General features: G+C 40.7%; 1 protein-coding gene across 1 annotated transcript in view; it reads left to right on the top strand.

Annotated features, from left to right (window-relative positions):
• Positions 1-20,300, top strand: part of LOC132998627 (MAM domain-containing glycosylphosphatidylinositol anchor protein 1) — a 179,111-nt gene that overhangs the window by 49,014 nt on the left and 109,797 nt on the right. Inside the window, exon 4 of the mRNA XM_061068356.1 lies at positions 14,295-14,469. Coding sequence (XP_060924339.1) covers positions 14,295-14,469 — 175 coding nt within the window. The remainder of the gene's footprint in view (positions 1-14,294; positions 14,470-20,300) is intronic.

The raw sequence follows: 20,300 nt of genomic DNA, 5'->3' as shown, positions 1-20,300 counted from the left end.
GCACAAGCAAAACTTTCCCTGCCTCTGGCTAAAAGACGTCGGTGTGTAAAATGTATATGTAGCGACACACTGACAAACAGAGGCAGATGGAGGCGAACAAACAGACGGAGGTGTGGAGATGCAGCAGTGAAAAAGCTACGGCTCCTACAGAATATCAATTTTGAATCTACCACAGTTAATCTAAAAGAGCAAAACATTTACCAAAACGATTTCAAAATGAGGATAACATATTCCCTGTAAGAGGGACCAAAATGCATCTCATTCGATTACATATTCAGAAAACGACTGAAGAATATCTAAAAGGCAGATCAGCGGAACCATTTGTTTTTAATGTGACAACATTGTTGTGGGTTTTTCCAATTAATTTTTCTGCAATATTTTGTCCTCAATCAGTGGAAACGTTGACTGCTGTGAGTAAAGCAACCAACCATATGATGCAAATGTGTTTTATTGTTAGTAAAACAGTGAACAACAAATATATTATTTGTGATATTCTTCATTTCACTTATTTTAAACTTTGTGTGAATTGACAAGATTATGTTGCCTGTTCCCCATTGAATCAAAGATGAAATCAAGTCACAATTGATGTCCAGAAAATTATTGACAGTGACATTGATTAGTGACAATAACTGACTTGTTTCTGCACATGCATGTGCGAATGCAACACATTGTAATAGTTCATGAAACTGTTGAATGCCAAACCCAGTAACAGTGTGGTCAGGGCTGTCAGTGAGAAACGAATGTAATCAGAGGCTGTCAAGTGCACACACACACATGTACAAATACATGAGGAGAGAGAGAGAGAGAGAGGGGGGGGGGGGGGCGAGGCAGAGATTGGATAATAATGACAGAATGAAACAGTGGAAGGACAATAAAACAGAAATTGAACGATGACAGACTACAGCGACCCTGGAGGATGGAGGAAGATAGAGTAATAGGAGATAAGAGGAAAAATGCTGATGCTTATTGTGATAAAGAGGAAAGAACGATTCAAAGTCAAGATAATCATGTCTGCAATTCTGTGTGTGTGTGTGTGTATGCCTGTGCCTGTGCGTGTGCGTGTGTGTGCATTACTGCTTTGTGCAAGCAGTACAGGCGAGCAGAATGGAATCTGTATATGACAGCATATTATAGTAGAGAAAATAGAGACCTAATAAGAAAATGTACACACTTTGAAACTGTTGCCGACAAAGAGCGAGCCTTCGATGGTACGACCTATGTCACATGTCATCCTGTATCTTCCTGCCATTCGTGTGCGAACCCTTAACCTGATGTAACATCTCCAAAGAAACAAATAGTCCAAATCTGACAAGGATAAGTAAACAAGAATCATCTAAAATAACAAGGGAAGTCAGAAGAATAAAATAGAAGTGAAGTGTGAGTGCTGACCTCTGTCCCAGGGTGTTGTGCAGGAGCAGCTCACTGCAGCATTCTGCATTCGGTCCCATTGGGCTTACAGGGTTTCCACTGCGCTCCATTGGCTGTATTGACAACCTGATCCCTGCCACCGCAGCTCTCCTTCATCCATCCTTTCAACTCTCCGCATACCTCTTCTTCTTCACAGCCATGGACTCGCAGTTCTGTCACTGCACAAATAGTAGACATGTCTCAGGCAATTTTGTATTACCTTGGCCATTGTGAACAAAAATGGAAGCTTTTCACTTCCAATCCCAAAGCCCCTTTCAATTTTTCAGGGGGATTTGGGATTTAAATAATCCGGGACGTTGACCTGGGGAACTTCACAGCACTCCATGTCTCAAAAGCATACAGTACACTCACAATGAGGCTGTTAGTTTGCATTTGTTTTTGCAGATTTGTACAGAACGTTGCTTCCTTGTGCTAACCCATTTCTCCGTATTTGGTTATTGGCTGCCTCATAAATTGTATTTACAACTGTGTAAGTGTATTACACCGCAGTGTTGCAAAGGTTCAGGATATTTTAAAAGTTCTGACCAGTTAGCAGTGATCTCAGCCAAATAAGTTGTTGTCCATGGGGAATTACGTTTTTTTCCACAAACAAACAAAATTCAGTGCATGCCTGTACAGCAATTTTAGAGGGAAGGAGCCAACATGTTTTGCAAGAAAAATTGTTTTGATAGTTTTCATCTTTTTCTTGGACACGTTTTCCCATTCTTTTGGCAAATTCACTTCATGAATTAAAAATAAATAAATACAGCAGTTGAACAGCCAGCACAAACAACAGCCACAAACAACATCTTACAAATTTGGACTGACAGCATTTTAATAGTTTTATTGATAAACATCCCCACAGCAGAGTGGACCACACTGAATCTAAAAAACATTACAGCGTCATATTTTATTCATCAGATAAGTTAATGCGTAGCAGAAAAGGATCTTTTATCTGTGTCTGGTTTGCGTGCGTCATAGGAATATGATATATGAGTTCTGATTGGAAATGTTTTTTTGCCTTGATTTTCAGTCTCAATGCATTACTGGAAAATTCTTTCATACCTTGTGTTATTTTTCTTAATGTATCGAGCATTTAGCTTGAAGAACTCAAATCAAGCACTTCCCGGACTGATATGATCTAGACTCTCTCGTCCGCTCTCTTCACTTTCTCCCTCTTTCTTCACCTCCCTCAGAAAAGTCGGGGATCCAATTCAGCTCTGTGAGGGCCAGCCCAATAAACAGCTGCTTTACCGAGAGTGGGTCTGATTGAGGATTTATCCAGTTCTTTATCAAGACTGATTGTTTACTTTTGCCTGAGTTAGATTGAAATGATGGATTGGATCTCGTCCTGACCCGTACAGAGGAAAGAAATCTAATAATTCCTCTGCCTGTCCATCTTTCTTTGCCTCCTTTGCTTTTTTTCTCTCTTCACACCTTTCTTCTCTCCACACCTTTGTCATCCTTGTCTGATTTCTCTCCGTTTCCAATTGTAGAAGCTCTGAAAACATTTTTTGAATAGACATCAGTGCCTAGTGCATTTAAATGGTTTGACCTGGCTCAGGTTAAACCCCTTGAATAACACATTTATACAGAGAATGAATGACAGAGATTTCCATTATGAGTTAAACAGTCATAAGGGGAAAATAACTCAAACACATATGTAAGAATACACAACAATCATTTATATAGTTGAAACTGAAGTTTTGCATAAAGTGATGGTTACTCTTTTACTTGGGGGACCTTCCAGCAGTTAAAGACCTGGTGTGACATTGGTACATAGATTTGAATCCAATAGTTTCTTCACCTGTAGGCGCAGCTGGGTTTTAAAAAAGTGAAGCGTATGAATGATTAAAAACTCCTTCTCTACAAAAATACAACCAGAGACCGCTTTAAGAAATGTTGATGTTTTTTAAGACAGACTTTCAAGGCTGCAGGCAACAGGGTGAGGCAATGATATGCAATGATTACTGTCCTCCTGAAAAACTCAAAGATTACACCTATTTAAAAACTAAGAAAGACAGAAAGAAAGGATAAAAAACCTGAATGTTAGAGGTCACTTAGAAGGTGCTTGTAGCATCGTTCAAGTTAACTCCAGGGACAGCAGCCCTTTTAGTTAACAAAGCACTGTAGTCTCGCTCACAAAGCTTTTCTTGTCACACACACACACACACACACACACACACACACACACACACACACACACACACACACACACTCACTCACTCACATGGCTTCTTCAAGAACACAATAGGAGAGTAAATGGTTTTTCTGAAAGTGATTCCTACCTCCCTATTATTTATTCATGGCTCTGCTGGTCATTGCAACCTTGAGACCGCCGTGCGTGTGTATGTGTGTGTGTGTGTGTGTGATTCTATAAGAGACGTAAAGGTGGAGGGAGCCATAGCAGAGAAAAGTGGAGAGGCAGAAAGACGTGGGGTGGGCTGGAGGGAGGGAGATGGGCGCTGTGGTTTGGAATGTGGGTTTGGATTTCCGTCCTTGAGGGGAGAGTGGAAGGCGATCGATAGTGAGGCTGAAAGCGAGGCTGATCGGGTGGCAGCACGAGGCTGCATAGGCACTCAGTAGGAACACAAGCTCGACGCAAACAAGGTCACTGCACAACCCCTAACTGGATGGAGAGACAGAAAGATCATGGAAGAAGAGAGAAGAAGATCAAGAGGAGGTGAAGGAGGGAGGTCATGAGACAGGTGGGAATGTGAGGTTGAACTTGTTGACTGATGATTTCTTCAAACCTATCATCGGGTGGCACCACCAGACTGTATATAAAAATGGACGGCATTGTGGCTCCCCAAAAGTGAAGCCAGAGCATCCCCTTGCCACCTAGTGGCTGGCTGCAGTAACCCAGGCTCCTCCATGTTAGCAGCTGGGGCATGTAAATCTATAAGTACAAGACAAATATTTTTTTCTCAAATACAGTTTCTGTAATGAGTCTGATTGGTCTTATCACACTGATGTTTGTTCAACTGTTCATTCTTTCTGTAAGTTTGGTAAAAAAATTTCTTTAATGCTATAAAAATGGAGTGAAGAAAACATACCAACAGCAGCATTCATATGCTGGACATTTGGGCTTCATTTCTGGATAGTGGTAGAACCTGGAGACGCGTCATTCATCTTTTTACTGTCTGTGGCCGGCACTAAGAGGAAGATGCAGAGACGGGAACATTTACATATTAAAAGGACAATTCCCTGTAAAGGAAAACACAGCGAAAAGCAGTTTAAGACTTAAACTGTGGGTTTGTGTCACTCAAATCCTCATCACAACTTGTCATTTTCAAACCAGCTGACCATTCATAAAAGGAACAATCCGGATCAAGACATGACGATGATCTGGTGTATTCTGTCTGTTTAAGTAGGTTTACCTATGTGGGCTTCCCAATTACACTTGAAAGGAAAAGGGAGCCACAGCCTCGACTATATATCTTGTTTCTAGCAGAAAGAAAGCTGTTGCTTTTTTCGATGTTGAGTTTGTTAAATAGCTGACGTCCTCGGCCTCTGAAACGTGTTTGAATAAATCCAGTTATCTAATCAACCTAAGGGCTTGTTGACTTTAAAATGTAACTTGTTGTGTTACTGTCTGCAGTCGACTTTACCTGAAACTCTATTTCAAATGGAAACTTTGACACACAAAGGCACCAAACTACTTCAGATGTGTCTGGCAGAGTGTGTCCTTGACTACTTGAGACAGTGTGGGCACAAAGACAGAATCAAATTAGATCTGGAAGCCAAAACAAAAACACTTAATATTGCTGGTGATGAGTCTGGAGGCGCAGCGTGGTACTGGACTCCTCTATAGCTCTTCTATATGTTTGAGTATCTCTGGAGTGTCTGCTGCCGTGGTAACGCTCTGTACTTCGCAGGCAAGCTAAAAATAATAAGGTCTAAATGTTAGTACGACTTCTAATGAAGTCAACTGATATAGTGAGACTATATAGACATGAATAGATAGATAGATAGATAGTTGGATAGATACATAGATAGATAGATAGATAGATAGACAGATAGATAGATAGACAGATAGATAGATAGAAAGATAGATAGATAGTTAGATAGAAAGATAGATAGATAGATAGATAGATAGATAGATAGATAGATAGATAGATAGATAGATAGATAGATAGATAGATGATAGATAGATAGATAGATAGATAGATAGATAGATAGATAGATAGATAGATAGATAGATAGATAGATAGATAGATAGATAGATAGATAGATAGATAGATAGATAGATAGATAGATAGATAGATAGATAGATAGATAGACAGATAGATAGATAGATAATATTTATAGATATATAACACCTTTCAAACAAGCAGTTACTCTGTCTAATGTAACTTTGCATATCTTTTTCCTGTTTCTATTTCTATATATACTAATAGACATTGATCCTCAATCCCTCGGTATACATTTAATTTCATTTACCTTTTTCTCACTGTATTCTATTGTCTTCTTTATATTATCTGTATGTAATCTTCAAGCAAGCTGGCACAATAATTTCCTAATTAATTATTTAATTAATTAAAGGATTAATAAAGTCTTATCTTATCCTCTCTTATTGCTGGAAAACTGGAAAACACAAACTGGGTTTCTGATTTCTGTCAAGGTGCATGTGGGCGGCTCTAAAAATATCAAAGATATTTAGATATAGATGAAGTAAAAACACTGTTATTACTAGGTAAGCAGCTGATATATGTTTTTACAACCCTATTCAAAATCCTACTCACCCTACTTATTTTGAAAACTGTAAAACTTACATGATGTGTTGCTGATTTGCACCAGGTGTGCGTAGCGCTACTCTAAACATATCTTAAATAAATCATTGTTATGTTATTGTAGTGTAAATCAGCTAAGATGTCTACCATTACTCTTTTGGCTGTAATAGATATTTTATACTTTAAGTCAATATATCTTTTGTCAAATCTATCAGTTATCAGATATTAATTAATCTCTTCAACCTCAATTACGCTGCAGTGTAGATGTCGATCAGGATATTTTCCTTCTCAGTAGCCTTGCATCATCATGCCACTCAGCAATGACATCATCCTCATCTCTGGGCGCACACACACACACACACACACACACACACACACACACACACACACACACACACACACACACACACACACACACACACACACACACACACACACACACACACACACACACAATCACACACACGCACAAAGAAAGATAGGAAGAGCTCAAATTTCTGCAACTAATGCTGTGCTTGTGCTAATAAGCCATTGCTCATTACAACTAACAGATCCAACATGGACGGAGCGTGTACGGTGGCTGCTGACACAGTGACTGACTGCTGTCGACATGGCTGTTTAGAGATGGCTGACTGTCTGCTGCTGTTAGATCGGCTCCAATTTAAGCCATGTGAGTGGTTTAGTTTTTTGAAGGATAAAATAATGATTATGATTTAAACAATGTTAAATTCCTGTTGTCTCTCAAGAACAAGCCATAGAAACCATCTGTTCGGCTTTTATATATTATTAGCTATTTTACATTTGTACGAGCAACAAAACCTCCATCACCGTCACCTGCATCAGTGACTACACAAAGATGCAGTATTAGATATATACGTACTTTCAAAGATCACGATATCATCGCAAATGCATGATTCCTCTGCTTCCTGTAATTTCCCAGAAGCCTGTGTATCATATTACAGAGGCAGATCGAGCGATGAAGACGTTCATATCGTATGACAAGGTTAGAGAGGGCGATGGCGGCTTCAATATCAATGAGTCAGTTGTATTGAACTTTTTGCCGTGTGATCCTTGCACAGAACAGTGGAAGGTGTTTCACACAGATATAAAAACAGGCAGAGTGATGGCAGCAGCTGCTTATTATTCAGAAACAAGCTGGTACATTAAGTGTCTCAGGTAAAGAGCTTATTGATGTGAAATCAACCGTGTTCTTCTCGACAATTATCAAGTTCCACTACGTGCTTTAAGTAGTCCCGTCAATTACCTAGGCCATCGATTACACCTTTACACAGGCAGATGTTATTAGATGAGGATTGCAAAAATGAAAATGTAATTTAACCGTCATTACAAAGAAATATTCATCTTACATATCCGCTCCATTATAATTCTCGATCAGCTCGGGTAAACTCCACACTCCCCCGCATTGTTGTCAACCCTTTTTATGTCCATTATTCCTCCTCTCCTGTTCACCTTTTCATCCCTTTCGCTCGGCATTCTCAGCTCCTCCTTTCTTCTCTTTCTCACTGCTACTTTCCCTTCTACCAATGTTATTCTCCCACGTCTCTCCAGATTATAGAAGTAAGAAAGAAAAGTCGGTGCTCTTTCTTCCCCTCACCTGTTCCCACGCACACATCTCTTCCCTCGCTCTCTTCTCCCTGAACTTCCACACACCTGATGCCATGAATCAGCAACGTAGCATCCATTCAGCCGGCGATGCTTGATATGATATTTATTACTCACTCTCTTACTCTTTTACCAACTATTTTTTTCTCCTTTTTTATCTCAGCTGCTTCATTATACCACTTCCCCCCCCCCCCATCTCTCCTCCCAGTGACAGATAATTAAAACAGATATTTCAATGGGCACGTTGGTTTTTGCTCTATACTGTATGTCATCCACGCCTTGTCACTTCCAGTCTTTCAATTTATCCATGGTTTGCAAAGCAGAGAGGGGACGATTTCTTCTGTGTCTCTTCATCTGTTTAAACTATTATCAACCTGCGCTATTCCTTTTGGTTTATTACTGTCATTTCTGCCTCTTTTTCTTTTCCTCCTCTCCCACACTGCTGGCTCAGATGTTGCATCCTCTCTCTGTGTTTGTCTCCGTGCCTGTGTGTGTGTTTGGGTTTGCATCCGTGCCAAGTAGTATTCCCCGATAACAGGATTACTATCTTAAGCCTATTCGTGGTAAGTGAGCCAGTTGGATGGATAAAGCACTGTATCGTCAACTCTGCTGGAGTAACATCAAGAAAGGAGTTAGAGAAATTGTAGAAGACAGGCCTGGCAAGCTCACGGCGAGTTACTGAGAGGGAATATAAAGGATTCAAACTCTGTAACACCCCAGGAAACAGCCACGGCACACGGAGGGGGCCGCCTAGTGAGCTTAACATTGCTTAAAGTGATGTTTGAACAAAACATGATTTCACTTTCCATGGCAGCAGTTCACTCTTTTGTTGCAATTTGTGTTTGTGGAAAATTGAATAGGTACATTGACGACTGAGACAAAAAATCGGAGAGATGTAGTTATTATTTGTTGATCAGGATGATTATTACAGTTTTTATTGCTTAGACATAAATGTGTCTGAAGAGATCAAAACTGAAACATAATAAGTCAGGATCAGATGAAAGGGGGTGTGAACGATCCCGTGATATCTGATCTCAACACCAGAACAAATAGAACCCTATAGTAGTGACTGTGTCAGTTATCTGAGGCCACTTTATTAGGTTGTCCTCCCATCCCTTGATTATAGAACGACAGAATGATTCCATCTCCTTTAAGATGTCACTTGTGTTGTCAAAAATTTGGCCAAGAAAGAGAGTAAGTTTACAGTTAGCATTGAGTGTCTATGGCCATTCCCATGAAACCCCCCCCCCCTCTCTTGTGGACAAACACAAATACCCTTGTTGCTGATTGGCTGGAATATTGTTATCCAACTTTATTTGCTTCCTAAATATTAGATATTTCCAGCACACTTACTGATTATAGTGGACGAGGGGGAGATATTAGCAGAATTTTAAAGTCCATTGGATCCAAATTACTTGTCTGAGTTATCTTTTTTTATTTGGGATAACTGTGCTGAATATTGTTATTGTTGACAACAGAGAGAGAAGATGTGAAAGGTATTTCAGAATTAATGTTTGTCCCTTTATTGTTGTGTAACGCTGGCCGTTTCCTCTTTCGACAGAAGGGCAAAAGGGTCTGACAGCCATTGGAGCGTATCTGCAGCGTCCTGTTGTGATGTGTCACTCTGAGAGACAGATCAGGAGAGGCAGGGAAGCTGTGTGTGTGCTTGCATGTGGTGTGCGAAGGGGCAGAAGAGGGATGTTAGGAACAACTTAAAGCTTAGAGACAGGAGGGGCAGAGGGAAAGTGATGAGAAGAAGTGAGACACACGCAAACATACAAAAGATTGTGAGAGGAAGGAGACAGAGGTTTAGACAGACAGCTGCAGGCCACTGACCTGTCAGCGTAGTTGCAACACATTAGCTATCTCCCTCATGACCTGGAGCAGCACACACCCTTCTCTCCTTATCTCCCTCTTTCCCTACGAGCCGTCACAGCTCTGAGGCGGAAATCTATTGCCAGATTATTCTTTACATTCAGCTACAAGCAAACCGCTAGAGGAGCTGTGTGATAAATCCTACCTTTACAAAGCTCATAATGTTCACTCTCTGACGGCAGCGGTTCACGCGGGTGTTGATTCAACTCCACTGCCATTTCAGGAGGTTCAACATTGAAAGATGTATGTAATATTTTGTCCAATAAACATTATAAGCTCCATTGAGTTAGGCTTTATTGCTGGGTCTCTGTATTGAATTGCAGTGGATTGTGCAAGGTGTACATACCTAATGAACTGACACATCAGTGTATTGTTAATATCCATCTGTATTATGGAGCACAGCAAGTTAACTGTGGCCGGAGAAGCTGTGAGCTACCGTTATTAAAATGCTGACTTGCTTGTCAGGCTGCAGCATGGTTGACAATTCCAATCAAGTTTGTTCATGTAATTTTTATAAACAGCTGGAATCCATAATTCAGCGCACAGCACATCAATAACAACATGTCTTTGGTGCAGTGACGACCTGCTGGAGAGTAGTGCGGCTGAATGTCCCAAAACTATCTGGTTTCAGCTCGAAGCCTTAAATGGAGAGAGTCAGTGTTTCTTCAAACAACACAGACTCCACTGTCTGGGTTTAGACTTCAAAAACACGGCAGCTGAATAACACCTGGTAAAATATTTAATGTTTTCCAAACTCTGTGCAGCCCCAGGAAATTGCGGTATAACCAAAGACTGTATAAAAGTAAACGTATACTCTGGGTCCTGGAAGTCTAGCCAAGGTGGAAGCACCTGAAATTTGTATTCTCCAGAAAAAAAAATGTTGCGACTCCACTGATTGCAAAAAGTTGTCAGTTTCTATAGAAGTCAACAAGAAAATGACCCTTTTCTCACTCTATGCCAGTAAAAAAATTCTTAAGGAGTTTATGGTCTCACTTGCTAGTCTGCAGTCTTCTTCCATATCGTATAGAGGCACTTAGACCATTAGCTTAGATCATTAAAACAGAGCCCTATTGGTTATGACCATTGCAAAGACTCAAATATATTTACTGGGCTCATGACATAACTTCACAAAGTGCGCTGCATTGGTAAAGGGCAAATGTTGTTATTGCAAATGACGGTCACATAACATGTAACCACTAATGGACGATTTACTGGCCCACTTGGCTCTGGTCAGTGTTTAAGTGCAATCTTCAATAACCAATTTGAATATGAGCTAATGGCCCTAACCACCCTCCCTCCCATAAAAACACAAACTCCTTAACTCCCCCCTCGCAATACTCCGACAAGGCTGCTCTCTTCTCTGCACTGCTTCTGTTCTACTGTGGAAACATCTGTGTCCTCGACAGCACACCGCTCTTCAGCTGAATACGAGAACAGCAAACCAAACCTGCTGCATTGCATGTCGAGCTGAATCCCAGGGGAACCCGACTCTTCTCTTCGCGTTACGTTTCTAAGTAAATGCAAGAGCTATTATTACAAAAGGCTCTGACTCAACAAATGCATCCGTGTGGCTGTGGAAATGTGGAGAAATATGTGCATATTTCAACGTGTGTAAATGGATGTGCATTTTGACACAAGATGTGGTGACAAGTGTGTGTGTTTGGCTTTCACCGTACTTTGTACAGAAATAAAGGAAGGGGAAGAGAAACGTGATAAGACGGGAGAAAAGAAAAAGGACTGAGGGTGAGATATCCAGACATATCCGTCGGGACATTGGGGGGGGGGGGGGGGGGGGAGAGCAGCTTCACAGGCCTATTGAACGAAGAGAAAAGGTAAAGGTGTGGAGGGAGAGGTCAGAGAAAGAGAGAGCACAGGTGATGGGTTTAAGCTGCTGGTGTCACAGGCAGATAAAGGCTCCTGTGCCTCCTGGCTGTCATCTGCATTGCACACAATATCCCCTTTATTCGCAATATCACCTTTCTCTATTTCGCTTCATCTGCCTCCCTGGTGAGGAACTCCCAGTGTGAAGCACTTTTTCTCTTGCCATCACACCGCTGCCAGCAATACTTTATATATCATTCTCTCTCATTCTCTTTTTTTTTTAACGTGCTTTCACTCGCTGAAAAATATAACCGTATCTCACTTACACATGCAGTCTTTCTTTCACACACATACCTACTGTATTTCTCTAGAACTCATGCTGTTTTTTTTCTTTCCCTCACACACTCTGTCTCTTGTTTCCTTTCCTGCATTTTACCCCCGGGTTCCCCTCATCTAACAATACTCTTTGCAGTATTATTCTAAGCTCAAATGCTGCTTCCATATTCCATATTGTATCTCTGTAATCTTTTGAGTGCAATACATCATCCTGATTTCATGCTCAACCTCCTTTTCGTAGAATTTCGTCATATACACAGACAGAGGGACACGTCAATAAACTTACAGGAACTGCTTTTTTAAACTGTAATATTTTATGTTTTCATTTTTTCTTCGTGCGAAAGCCTCCTATCACTTAATCTTGCGATTAACATTCTCCCCAACTTAAACCTAATCTTTATGTTCCTGAACTCTAATCCCATGAATAACTCTTAAAATGTTCCCTGTCCAAAGCGGGAACAAACGAAATGCTTGTAATTTGTAAGATTTCCACTCATCTTTTAATCCTTGAATAGAAAGGATAAAAGCCAAATAACACAGATGCACACTTCATGCTCACTTTCACTCTCTCTTCCCTGTTTTTATCTCACACAAACGTCCGGACCCCCTTGTGCACAAACCCACACACAGACACACACACACACACACACACACACACAGCTACACACGCAAACTGGAGTCAGTAAACCATGGAGAGACAGGGTTCGGTTCATTGCTCACCTTGGCTGGTTTGATCAATGGCAGTGCGCCTTCTCAAATCCCTCCCACAAACAGAGCTGAATAAACAGACACTGAGCGTTTACACAGGCCCTGATAATCCACTAATCCATACAACCTGCTCTCTAACCAGCGCACACACACACACACACACACACACATACACACGCACCCACACACACAAACACACACACGTTTACACTCATATGCACGCAGGAGTCTATATGGACACTGATACTGTGTACATATCCAGGGACGCAGGCAAGTGTGCACGAAAGCAAGAAACACACACAGACATTTACATGCACAAATACACACTGTGACTTTTGCCCATTATCCTCTCTGACCTCCTCAAGAGGACATGGTTGATAGTGTTGTCAGGGCTCATAGCAGACAGAGGGGTTAATAGGGATTAATGGACTGTACACACACAGTTGCATCACACACACACACACACACACACACACACACACACACACACACACACAAAAGCGAGAACAACATTGCAGCGCTGATGAGTTTACAGGCTTTGATGCATCTTTGAAGTGTGTGTGCATATGTTAGTGGATTTGATGAATCGAGAGTACATATCATGTAGCTGTCTGCCGCGCAGTGTTGGCTCAGCTAGATGGGATAATTGAAGCATGAAAAAGCCATATAGAGTTTGTCAAAACTCTTAATAGTCTGAGTTGAGCATCATGGACACCACGGAGCATCGCGCTTAGTGTCATTAGTTCCAATTCTGTGGAGCAGACAGTGATTGTATCACCAGGATAAAAAAGATAAGCACATTTATAATTGTTGTTCAGTTATTCAGACAATTTAATGAGCTGCCCAGTGACAATAAGATGCTATCTGTCTTAACCATGCTTTTTGTGTCACTTAATTTGCTTTATATAGACATGCAATACAGCAACTCAGAGCAACTTTAAGGAAGCTATATATTCCTCGGTATTTTTATACAGGTTGTATATGAATTATTTATTGGACACATACGAGCTTCGGTGTGTGACTCTCTTCCTCTTCTGTTTTTGTGGGCGCCTATCAACTTATTTCTTATTTCATATTTTCAATTCCCACATTAAATACTAAAAATGGTCTAAAATATCAATTATAAAGCAAACAAACTTTCATAGACCTTTCCTCAACTTTAGGGAAAGTCATGTTTAAAATAACAAATTACAAAGTACAGGGGCGTCATCGTCATGGTCACAGTATTAATACTTATAACACTTATTAATGAAGTCGTGGTTTCTATGGCTACTAGAGGGGTGTGTCTCGTGAATATAAATAGAGTTAATTATTTTGGCTTTGGTTAAAAAAACGGATCCTATCTCTTCACTTGGGGAAACAATCTCAGTTTAAAGTCTCAATCACTGCAATGCTGTACAAGTTTACTCCAGGATGTGTCGGTAAACTGTGACATCACTGTTGCTTCTAGGTACAGATGCAAAAGAAGCAAATAACAGATGAAAAGTGTGCGACCAGGGAGGGCAGCATTGATTTTACGCCTGTGTTACTAATTGATCAAGGTTACAAGTCACTCACTATGAATTGTTCTGTCACATTTTTTTTTCTTGTTTAATAATGAAAATGTGTATGAACTTGAATATCGGTTTGAGCAGTGGAAGTTGTTATCATCTTTGCTCATTTGTAGAGATCGGTTGCCATCTCACCTTTCTTCCATTACACCTTGACTGATTCTGTCCTTCAGCAATCCTCTCTTTAACCGACAGCGTCCACGTCAATTTAACCTGTTCCTCCCTCTCCCTCCTTTCTCAGATACGGTGGACGAAGACGGCGGGCAGCGCATCAGAAAAGTTCCAAGAGAGACCAATCTACAATGAGACGCTACGCATCAAGAGCATCCAGAGGGGGCAGGGGGGTCGCTACTACTGCAAGGCCGACAACGGGGTGGGGGTGGCTGCCATCAAGTCCATCCGCGTAGATGTGCAATGTAAGTGGGCAGGAAGAAAGAGGAAAATAACAAAAAACTCCTTCCACTTCTCAACCACATCTGACTTTCACTGCCGCCGTTCCCACTTTAGAGAAGACCAAGATAGGGAGAGATGGAAAGATTGGAGGAGCAAAGATGAAAGACAGATTGGACGGATGATGAAATTTCAGGTGGGAATGGCCTCCAGGAGTATCTGATGACTTACGGTGGAGATGATGAAAAGCATAGTTGAGGGGATTAGGGGGAAAGAGGATATATCAAATAGAATTGCTGTATTAGGGAAGGGTATAGATAAGAGGGTGCAACACATTAAAAACTAACAAATCAATTTCAATGCCCTTTATGCTCATAGAATGCCATTAGTTCAGGTGTGTGTTCTCCACCGTTGAGGGCAATTAGAGAAAAACAACCTGTTTTATCAGATACTCCTGGAAAGAAATGAAGTCTGTGGGGTATATCCAGAGTTTTATAAGAGTTAGTCCAGGCAGTACGGGCTCCCTAACCCACTGTTTCTCAACTGACCCATGTCCCCTCTACTCCAAACGAAAGCTAACAACTAAATCAGGTTGTTAAGATTTAGACATTGCTGTTTATTTCTGTCTTGTCCTCGACGCCATTAGTATGTAAATAACTAATTGGTTGATTATGAAGTGATTACATCTCCCTGTCAGACTTTGTTACAGGTCATTGTAAATGTCCGTGTAGTCAAGGACTCTGTAGTGGCTCCTTTGCTATTGTTTGTGACACAAAAATATACTTATTCGAATCATGAGACCTGTTTATCTTGGACACAAGTAATTATCAGCAGCAGTAATTTGCCAGACTGTAACTCCACACTGAAGAGTTTTAACCTGCAACAGTGTCAACATGTCGCACTCTGGTGCTGCGCAGAGACTAACAACGTTTTCAGAATCTGTAGCAATCAAATTAAAAGCAGTCTAGTGACATTGGAGGAGGATTAACAAGACAACAAGTGAAGTGCAAGGATGCTACGCTCTGTTATGCCAGAGCTGCTTCATCACTGTTATTTGTGCAGCCGCAGTAATTGATTAAACAGCCTGAATATCTTAGAAAAAGACAGAGTTTGGTGTCCTTGGTCCCTTTTCTATCACCAATATTAAAACTGCTTAGAAAATGTGATGGTTAGGGGTTGAGCGAGTTTCTGAAGATGCTGCACATGTTCAGGTTAACAGCATTATCAGCTGACATCAGTTTATTTCCTTCTTTTTATTATGTAGCCCCATCTCTCTGAGAGTCAGGACAATGTGTTCAGGTTGGATCCTTTATCGTGCAACATATGACGGTTGAGAAGCAGTGTTGTGTTGTAGGGGCCCCGTGCTGCTGCTTGTTTCACTGCCCCACTGTCCCTGTGAGTCAGGGGCCAGGTCATGGCGACAGGTAGATTCACGTGCAACCATTTCCCTCAACACATCAATAGCATTGTATTATCCCATTCCCAGCATCCTAAAATCCTTGTCCCTCCGTGACATCTATTTATAGCCTTGATAGTTCCTTCCTTCATTGATTCAATCATTTTAATGGTCAGTTTATAGACTAATAGAAAAAAGACAGATTTTCCAAGAGCCCTATAACAAGAAACATCCATTACTTCTCTTTCATTTGCCAAATTCATCTCTTCTTCTGCTCTGCTTTGTGTACAATACAACACGACAGCCTGCATCAAATCTCATACACACACACACACACACATGCACACACACACAGCCACACACACAGTCAAATATAACAAGTTAGCTTTTCTTAAATTATTTAAACTAATATTTAAACTTGACTTGGTGACTTCCTATTACTTATTGTTAGTGTTTTGAGATTTTATAGCACTGCTTAAAATACAGTTGTAAAGTTCTTCACAAAAAGCAAAACAAAAAATCCAATAGAAGGTGGTAAAGAAATTAACCGTCAAGATCAAATTTAAAGCTTTCTGTTTAAAGTATTTTTCGAGGAAGCTCAATCTGTCCCATTATAAATGTGTATGTCGTATCACGGTGTAGTGAAGATAAATTAAGTTGACAGGAACTCAACAAGCAAAAGTTGCAGAAACGTGAGTAATGTTACTATGCACATGACTTTGTACAAAATGCATTATTTCATTACGAGCTGCTCATACCTCCAGCAAGCTAACGCTCGTCATGCTAAAGAAAGTATAGTTACTAATACTGATGTTTCTATTTTTCTGGACTTTTCACCAAAGAAAAATTCCAGGTAGGTGTAAACCTACTTAGCAATAAATCCTTTCTGATTCTGATTTTCCAAAATTCATGGGTCATCATGTTCCATCCCTTCCAAAAAAGTCATGGAAATCGGGACAGTAGTTTTTGAGTAATCCTGCTGAGAGACAGACAGACGGATGAAAACATAACCTCCTTGGTGGAGGCAACAATGTGAAGAACAATAAAACTATTGAACATGAACCAACTGACAGCTGTGTTGATTCAGGACCCAATTTTAACACATTCCCTAAAGAACATGCTGAGAAAAATCAAGTTACTATTATCAAATGGAACATGTATGCAGGCATACATGGCAAGTAAAGACAACTCAATATAAGCAGGTGAAATAAAAACTAAAGTTTTGGTATAAAAGTCAAGATTAAGTTGACTGTCATATTAAATTTAATTAGGACATTGTTTGCCTTTACACACACACACACACACACACACACACACACACACACACACACACACACACACACACACACACACACACAAACACAAACACAAACACACACACATACGCAAGCACACACACATGCTCACCCCATGCTTGTCCCTTAGGATCCATCACCTACCCACCACCCTGCCTCAGCCTCTTAATGGGGCTCACCCTCCCTCCCTTCTCCTTCCCCCCCTCTCTCTTCTGATAGTGTTAGTTCTCCCCAGGCGCCAGCACGGCCCCTGCTGAGGAGCTGGTAATTGCGGGGGTCCTGGGTAGTAAACAGGTTGTTTTGTGAGTGCAGTTGTGACAGGGTCTTTGTGAAGCTAACCAGCTCTGATGGCCAATGCTTGTTCAATTCTCCATCCCCCATGCTGCGTTAGACCCAGCGGCATTCAGCCACGCTTCCCACACAGGGCGACTTTAGTGCTAGAACGATGTAACAATTAGCCCGGGCTACCTGGGAAGAAAGACAGAGAGAGAGAGGGGGGAGAGATGAGAGAAGGATGAGAGAGTGAGGTAAGAGGGAAGGAGGGAGAGAGGACAGAAGGCAAGGAGGCAGAGAGCCAGCAGCAACCACCAGGGCTTACAGTGTTGAAGTGATAGTAAAGGTCAATTCAGATGAACAACAGGGAGGTAAACTGAAAAAACTACACAATCCTCTTTTTTAACCGCAAAAACTAAGCCAATTACTATTATGTATATTAATTAACTGATGGAAAAGAAAAATCAATCTGGTTTTACGATGCAGACCCATTAGCCACCAGAACACTATGTGTTATGTTTGGTTGGGATCTATTGTTACTCTATTCATAGCACATGATTCACTTTGTTTTATATTAAACCATTCAGTGACCTCCACACTAAATGGAAGCTAAAGAAAGACAGGGCCACACACGTTGTCAGTAAATATGGTTAATTAAAGGCAATCAGTGGATATTTTGATAATGATAATAAAAAAAAGAATATTAAGATTGTCATCACAAATGTTAGTTTATGTGAATGATAATTTAATATTTGTCACTGTATCTTTTAAGATTAATGACATTTTGTAAAAGGCCATTTTGGAATTGGCCTTGAAACATGATTGGACTATGATGGGAAAACATTTCTGCATTTCCTCTGTCATTCATTCAGGTATTTTTTATTTGTCGTTGAAATATGATCCTTTGGGGATTTCCAAACTTGCTTGAAAAGGAAGGTGATTGATTGTGGCAGTTTTTTTAATTGAGATAGTTGTGAGATCCACTAAAAGAAATTTTAAAAAATGAGGGAAAAGGGAGAAAAAAAGAAGGACAGGACAGATGGAAAAATGTGAGATGGAGAAATGGGACATAGGGAGGAGAAAGATAGCGGGAGAAGGAGAGATAATAAGGGAGAAGCGCTCATATGGTTTTCAATTTGGATGCATCCAACAGAGCAGTTATTAGACTAGAGGGCAGAACATGCTGTTACCTGCACAGGGTTTTGGATCTCCCTCTTCGTTTCTCTCAATCACACATTTTCTGCTTTCTTCCACATCTCACCACAGCTGCACGTTCTATTCCTTCTTCACCTCTTTATATTCACCTCTTTCCCTCCTGTTTCCTTTTTTCATGTTGTCCTCTTATCCTTCATGTTTTCCTTTGTTCTGTCTTGCCTCCCTTCCTCCCTCGCTCTCCACCAACCACACAGGCCTGCTACTGTGTGTGTGTGTGTGTGTGTGTGTGTGTGTGTGTGTGTATGAATCAGCTGGCTTCTTCCTCCTCTCAGCTGTGAGGCTCAACCGAACACAGTAGTGTCTGGCTTTAGGTCATATGGCAAGCTTTAACTTTCGTACAGTCACATGAATGCAAGCATGCTCACACACGGACACAAATGCCTCCTCTTCACTCATTCACTCACTCCACACACACACACACACACATAGCTTTTGCAAAATGTACACTGATGCATACAGTAATATGGAGACACTTTGAACCATGCGCGTATACTCAGATATTTCCAAAAGCACACATACTGACATTTCAAAGTGTGTGTGTTTGTGCGTGTGTGTGTGTGTGTGAGAGTAACAGCAGAATAGAAGGAGGAGGAGAGAGAGTCAATGACAGATGGAAAGTGAAGACAGCAGAGAAAATGAGTGGAGAGCTTCAGGATCGGAGCAAAGGCACATTTATTATTCTGCTTTGAATAGCAGGCACATACACAGCAAGTCACCCGTATGTTTCTGTAGCCGACACCCCTCTCTTCCTCAGTCACTCATTCTTCTCTCTTTTATTCATTTTGCTCCTTCTACCTGCATCCTAATATTTCTTCCATTAGTTTTGTTCCCCCCACAGCACACACACAAATACAAACATATGGGCCTTTCCTCTCTCTTTTTCTTATTTACTCTCTTTTGTTTAAATTTTTTACGCTCAGGATCTAGCCTGCATGTGAATCAGTTATTTATTCAGCACGTATTTACTTATTAACCACAGATAATAAATCAGTTATTGCAGAATGATTGATACTCGCAGGCTTGTTTCCTGTATGTATACTTGCAGGAGCTTCAGTTGACCAATTACAGAAATCATGAACTTCATACACAAACACTAGTGAAGTTCTCCTTACTGTGAATCTCCCCTTTTCCATCTCCACTGAAAAACACATACATAACACTCCCCATTAGCCCACAGTCACTTAGAAATGAAACAACTGTCTTTTTCTGTGATATCCCCCAATCACGTGTATCGACCAGTTGACCAGTGACCTTGGCACTCTAACCACTGAGGCAGTGGGACAGCGAGCAGGCGGGGTTTAACTTTAGTGACTTCTACTGATGGGATGGACTTGGTTCAGAGACCCAACCAATGATTCTTACGCAAAGATCAGGAAAAATACTTTGTTCATGAAAAGAGAAAATCTGATAATTTAAGAAAAAAATTATCTCTGGATTCATTTCTCTCGTCAGGGCTTCACAAGGTAAGTGGAAAAGTGTTGGATACAATGATGTTGGTAATATTCATACTGATTATATTCATGCTGGTGGCAATGTTGTGTGTGTTAACTGAATATTATAATTTTTTTTCTGGGTTTAGTTTTAGTTGAGTTTATTTTGCTTTTATTGAAATATTTGTCTTAAGTTCCTCACAAAAGACAACAGACCAAACTTACCAAGCATTTATGGGTAGGTTCAT

Source organism: Limanda limanda, chromosome 3 (genome assembly GCF_963576545.1).
Source record: "Limanda limanda chromosome 3, fLimLim1.1, whole genome shotgun sequence".
Classification (NCBI taxonomy): domain Eukaryota; kingdom Metazoa; phylum Chordata; class Actinopteri; order Pleuronectiformes; family Pleuronectidae; genus Limanda; species Limanda limanda.
The sequence above is the reverse complement of the archived record's forward strand: the minus strand, read 5'-3'. Positions and strand labels throughout refer to the sequence as shown.